Below are 6,000 nucleotides of genomic sequence, written 5' to 3' on the forward strand. Positions count from 1 at the left end.
TATCTTTTATTTGTTTGATATGTAACTGTAGCAACAATATTACCTGAAGAATTAATACATGTATGTATTCAAGGTATATTTTTATGCCAATAAATATAACATCTACCTCACAGATAACTATATAGCTAATCTGTGTCTGCATGGTGATTTATTATACTAAGTGAAGGCTTTTTAAAGTTACTAATTAGAATAGGTCAATAGCAGCCTAGTCCCATGGCTTTCCGCCTTCGGGAAGCACAGCCTTGAAGTCACAGGCCGTGCAGGTCTCCTGTTTCAGAAAGTATCCGGAACCAAAAACTCTGCCATGCCTTTACACTCCTTCCCGGTCGACCTGCAAATCCCTTGAATATTAAAGAGGAAGCGAAAGGCCATGGGACTAGGCTGGGTCAATAGGAGACATAAAGACACGTACGTACGCTAATAGGCATGCAATGACTTGTTGGCATTCCTTTTGCGTGTTCCAAACTGGAGTGTGCATGTTTGAAAATGGTTATGCAATTAATGATTTTTGTAGGTCCCAGCTATGTGGGCGGCGAACTCCTATCCTTCACTTAAGCCACTCGGAAGTTATATCAATGATCTTATCCAAAGGATTCAATTTTTCCAGGTACGTTTTGAAAGTCTTTACATGTCCGTGTAGGTTACATAAAAATCTTTCAAGAAGTAAACATTTTTTCCTGGACCACTGTTCATCGCGCGTGCTCTCAAGGGTCGTTCCGGATCACTGTTCATAGCACGTGCTCGCAAGGGTCGTTCCGGACCACTGTTCATCGCGCTAGCTCTCAAGGGTTGTTCCGGACTACTGTTCATCGCGCTAGCTCTCAAGGGTTGTTTCGGACTACTGTTCATCGCGCTAGCTCTCAAGGGTCGTTTCGGACCACTGTTCATCGCGCTAGCTCTCAAGGGTTGTTCCGGACTACTGTTCATCGCGCTAGCTCTCAAGGGTTGTTCCGGACTACTGCTCATCGCGCTAGCTCTCAAGGGTCGTTTCGGACTGCTGTCCATCGCGCTAGCTCTCAAGGGTCGTTCCGGACCACTGTTCATCGCGCGTGCTCGCAAGGGTCGTTCCGGACCACTGTTCATCGCGTGTGCTCGCAAGGGTCGTTCCGGACCACTGTTCATCGCGCGTGCTCTCAAGGGTCGTTCCTGACAACTGTTCATCGCGCGTGCTCTCAAGGCATAGAGATTATAAATAACACTAGAGGGGGCATTGGTATCGGAAACATCAGTCAAAAAAGGGAGCGCGATAATGGGGGGCAAATTCAAGTCCCGGATGCTAAGCCAAGCGCTGATTGGCTAGATCAATGCCTCCTTAGCAACCACGTTAGCAACAATTTTAAAAAAATTATATTCGTTATTTAGGTCGCTTTGCCGGTTTTTTAAGGAAAAACAGTGCTTTTTGAAACTGGTTTTACTAATTTAGACATCCTGAGACGATATTTTAGGCAAAAAAACATTTAGAAATAAAAAAACTCGTTAAAAACGACATATTTTGGCCTCGGACATCATGAATGAGTGAACATCCGGGACTTGGATTTGCCCCCCATTAACGCGCTCCCCAATTTTTCCTCGATGACTCCTCTAGTTTTATTTATAATCTCTATGTCTCAAGGGTCGTTCCGGACCACTGTTCATCGCGCGTGCTCTCAAGGGTCGTTCCTGATCACTGTTCATCGCGCGTGCTCTCAAGGGTCGTTCCGGACCACTGTTCATCGCGTGTGCTCTCAAGGGTCGTTCCGGACCACTGTTCATCGCGCGTGCTCGCAAGGGTTGTTCCTTAGTTGCTTTGTCCTATTTGTATCGTATATTAAAGCTTATCGCGCATGACGGCTCAATTAGGCACTTATTGAATACCTCTTAGATTGTTGTGCCCAAAAAGGAGCCGAAAAAGGAGTCGGATATAATTGTTTTCAATTTTATTCGTCTGCTGCCTGAATTGATGGTCACCATCAACATCCCAGTGATGTTGAAGTGGCGTAGGCATGGAAACTAATAACCCACGTTTTCACCTTTTATCTTTTTAATTTCAAGTAAGGGGTGTAATTAGGGGGAATTTTCACGCATGCCCTAAAAAATAATAGTCGCCGTTTCTGACAGCTCCTCACACCATGGATATTGATTCCCATGCATGCACTTGCGAAAAAAATGTTTGATTTTAGAACATTAGTTAAGTTACTATATAATACTAATTATACTATATATACTTACTATATAATACTTTCCCTTTTTGTATGCTGCAATCGTATATTCTGTAATGTTCATTCGTTGTTTTCGTTACTGACAGTTTCTTTGTGTGGTAAAATCCATCTGATTAATTTTATTAATATTCACATGCACTAGTTATACAACACCATACTAATAACACTGAAAACTTTCTGTTTTCATCTGTATATTTCTAGACATGGTTTGATAATGGTCCTCCAAGAGTTTTTTGGCTTTCGGGATTTTACTTTACGCAATCATTTCTAACAGGTACAATGCTTTTTTTAATTTTTGCATTGTATAAAAGTGTTGAGCCTTCAACAAATATGGGTTTAAAATCAACAGTTTGTGCCTTTGGCTTCGTCGGTTTGAGTTGGAATATTATCATAATTCATCATTCTTTTGATAAATCACATCATTCTTTTCATAGAAGAAATTGTATATTTCTTCAATAGGAGTCACCCAGAATTATGCTCGAAAACACAAAATATCAATTGATCGCCTGGACTTTGAATTTGAAGTTATGAAGGAAGATATCAAAATAGCGAGTAAACATGTAAGCACGCATTATATATTGCTTATTAAGTTATTTTTATTTTTATAACTTTGTTAAAACCTCGTTGTGATGTTTGCCGTCTTGTATTCTTATTTCTCATATGAGGTACAAAATATATATATTCCTCTGTATATTTCGCTCATTCGCTGCCTACTTAATATATTGAGCACGGTCAGTTTTAAAATTATTTTATTACCATCGTTGTAGGAAAACGGTGTGTACATAAGAGGACTATTCATGGAAGGTGCGAGATGGGATCGAGATAACATGGTAAGAACACTAATGAGTAATGTGATTTCGGAGGCATTCATCGAAATATGCTCAGTGGACATATTTCTAACAACGTTGAGTATAAATAAAAGCTAATTGATTTATATTTTCAGGTTATCGGGGAATCTTTGTCAAAAGTACTCTATGACACTGTTCCAATTGTATCCTTTTTTTACAGTTGGGTTGTGAAATATAACCATGCATGAACCTTCGTAGGTATGTTTATAACTTGGGTTGTGTTGAATATTGACCAAATTTATTTTGGTGAATATTGCGATCTGTTGGTATATTGGTTTAGTTATGCGCTAGCTTCCATGAGGACGAGTTGTAGTATTTCTTTTGTGTAAGTATAATAATGCTCATATTTTGTTTAACAAAATCCAAGATATGTCTAGTACCAGGTGTTAAATCGAGTACTGAACGAAGAAATGTGTATGATTGCCCAGGTACGTTTTTGAAACACTATATATAATCTCAAACTTTGGGAGAACATCTGAGTGACTTTCCTTTTATTCTCAATTTGAAATAAAAAATTTAAACGCCTGGTCCTAAACTAAATTAACATGCCCTCTCATGTCACAGAAAGATTGCTTTTATAATCATTAAGATTCTATCTGTAGTATACAAGACAATTGCACGTCGTGGTGTTCTTTCGACGACAGGACACTCTACCAACTATGTTCTCACAATCCAGTTACCATCTGACAAATCACCAGATCACTGGATAATACGTGGTGTTGCTATGCTATGTCAGTTGAATGACTAATTTGTGAATATATTCATTATTTACCCCTTATTTAATTTAACCCCTAATTTAACCCAAATGCCTCCCCTCCCTTCCCCTCCCCCATAAAACCGCGAAAAATATCAATTAAAACAAGCCTATGATAATCTCTCAGTATTCTGCTTCAAAGCGAGGGGGCAGCCTTTTACCGAATAACATTGTTAACATCTTTCCACTTCCACCTTATTTCTTCTTCTTTGCTCAATTTACGTTGGGCTGAACTATATCGAGCCACCTTAAGAAACTCCCGCTCCCTCTTATATTAATATATACCCTTCCACAAACAATATAAAGTGGATGAGGTAACAGAAGATTGACCGTTATATAATAACCAATGATCTAAATGATAATACGGGCAATATATTTGAAATGTAATGAAAATTTTCATCATAATAATTATTGTGCTTAGATATCAATTTTTATTTATTTCTATATGTAATATATATATTATATAATGCTTATAATAATACTGTACATTTTCATGCAACTACACTCAATTATTTTTTGATGCACGGTCCATCCTTTTTTATCAGTACTATAAATCATTCATCATGATAACATTTTATGCATTTGCAGAAAAGAATTGGATGCATAAACATTCATAAAATACACCACTATTTCTCCCTATTTCCTGGCAGTGTGACCAGATCTGGTAATTTTATGCTAGATTCGGTCGGATGCATAATCATAAAAAGCAGAAAACGCAAAATGATCATGAATGGCGACGGAAACGTTTTATTTGTCCAGGTCTTATTTGCCTGCGAGATCTAAAATGTTGATGTAAAGGTTTGTTATAAGCTAGGGTTGAGCTAACCGGCTTTTGAACTATACAGGCGGCCAAGAAGGTTATTGAGTTGGTTCCTTATAGTCAAAACTGGCATAACAGTAAATTCGAGCCTCTCTAAATTTTGGGTTCAGTCTTAGTTGTTTGCAGCCTGAAAGTAAACACCCAGAAACGGGCGGAAAACAGTGCATGATTGTTATTAACGGTGTCGGGTTAATATCTTAATCCGAGTTACCGCTATTTTGTAATTTTGTTACCATTTTAATTGGGCCGGGTTCTCTATTGGTTGAGAAATCTACAGCGATTATAATTTATAAGTCTTATTGCAATTTATTTACACATTGACACGCATTTATAACTGTTTACTGGCTTTAATATGGCTTTACTAAAAGCAATATTAAAGCTACTTTATATTAGGCTACTTTACTGATAGAAATCTTTGTATGTTCTGGTCGATAAACCAAATTTGCATGGCAAAACGCATAATTGGCAATGATAAGTGTAGACTGTGTAGTGTAAAAACAGGACTTTTGTTTTGGTTGTTTATTACAGGCACTGATCTCTGATTACAAGTATATGGCATTACAGGAATATACCGAAATATGGTATATTCGACTTTTGTAAGGTCCATAGTAAAGTTCAATCCAATATACCAGAATATGGTAAATTCGACCTCAGTGCAGATCGAATATACCGGAATATAGTATACTCAACCATGGTAAGGTTCAATCCAATATGCCGAAATATGGTATATTCGACCATGATCTGCCCTACCCCTTGTCGCCGACTTGCGGGCGGGAGTTTTAAAAATAGCGGCAATAAACGAAAGGACTTTGTTTTCTCTTCCGCCATTTTGGAAATTGGCATGCTCCTTTGCTCCAATTGTAGTAAGTGGGAGAATTGGCGCAGGCAAAGCAGATTGATGTTTCCATTTTGAAAACTGCGACAAGTCAGTGAGTAGTTCCCCTTTGGCTTAAAAAAAGTTAAACCCTTCCCGACTAGAGAGTAGAGTCGGCGACTAAAAATTAGTCGCAGATGTCGCCGACGCAAATTTCGATTCCGTGGACCGTCGAACTCATCATTGATGGTCGTTCTCATCATTTAAGCGCTCACGTTCATATTAACGACAAATATACACACAAGATTCCAGGTAAGTCTAGCTCGTTTGATTATCAAGTTAAGACTTAACGCAAAGGTTAAACTCGCGAAGCACAAGAATTTAGCGTTTATAATGACAAATTTGCATTTGCGAACAGTAGACAAAAGGCCGTAGTCGCGGTAATCCGTTGTCAATGATCCTTAAAATCCCCATTGTCTTTGGTCCTGAAATACAAATGAGAGATGACGCTCGGGAACAAATTAATTACTCAAAAGCAAGTTCCTCTGCGCAAACCAGATTTAAAG

At 38.4% G+C, this 6,000-nt stretch overlaps 1 protein-coding gene across 1 annotated transcript in view; it reads left to right on the forward strand.

Annotated features, from left to right (window-relative positions):
• The window catches only part of LOC114529625 (dynein heavy chain 3, axonemal-like), a 53,400-nt gene extending 49,162 nt beyond the window's left edge, over positions 1–4,238 (forward strand). The window contains exons 91-97 of the mRNA XM_028551425.1: positions 515–607; positions 2,400–2,472; positions 2,658–2,758; positions 2,966–3,028; positions 3,142–3,189; positions 3,414–3,474; positions 3,649–4,238. Of these exons, the coding sequence (XP_028407226.1) occupies positions 515–607; positions 2,400–2,472; positions 2,658–2,758; positions 2,966–3,028; positions 3,142–3,189; positions 3,414–3,474; positions 3,649–3,794 (585 nt within the window). The 3' untranslated portion in view covers positions 3,795–4,238. The remainder of the gene's footprint in view (positions 1–514; positions 608–2,399; positions 2,473–2,657; positions 2,759–2,965; positions 3,029–3,141; positions 3,190–3,413; positions 3,475–3,648) is intronic.
• Positions 4,239–6,000: the final 1,762 nt, after the last annotated feature.

The sequence above is a fragment of the Dendronephthya gigantea genome, unplaced genomic scaffold, assembly GCF_004324835.1.
Source record: "Dendronephthya gigantea isolate DGI-Jeju-01 unplaced genomic scaffold, DenGig_1.0 000001F, whole genome shotgun sequence".
Taxonomy (NCBI): domain Eukaryota; kingdom Metazoa; phylum Cnidaria; class Anthozoa; order Malacalcyonacea; family Nephtheidae; genus Dendronephthya; species Dendronephthya gigantea.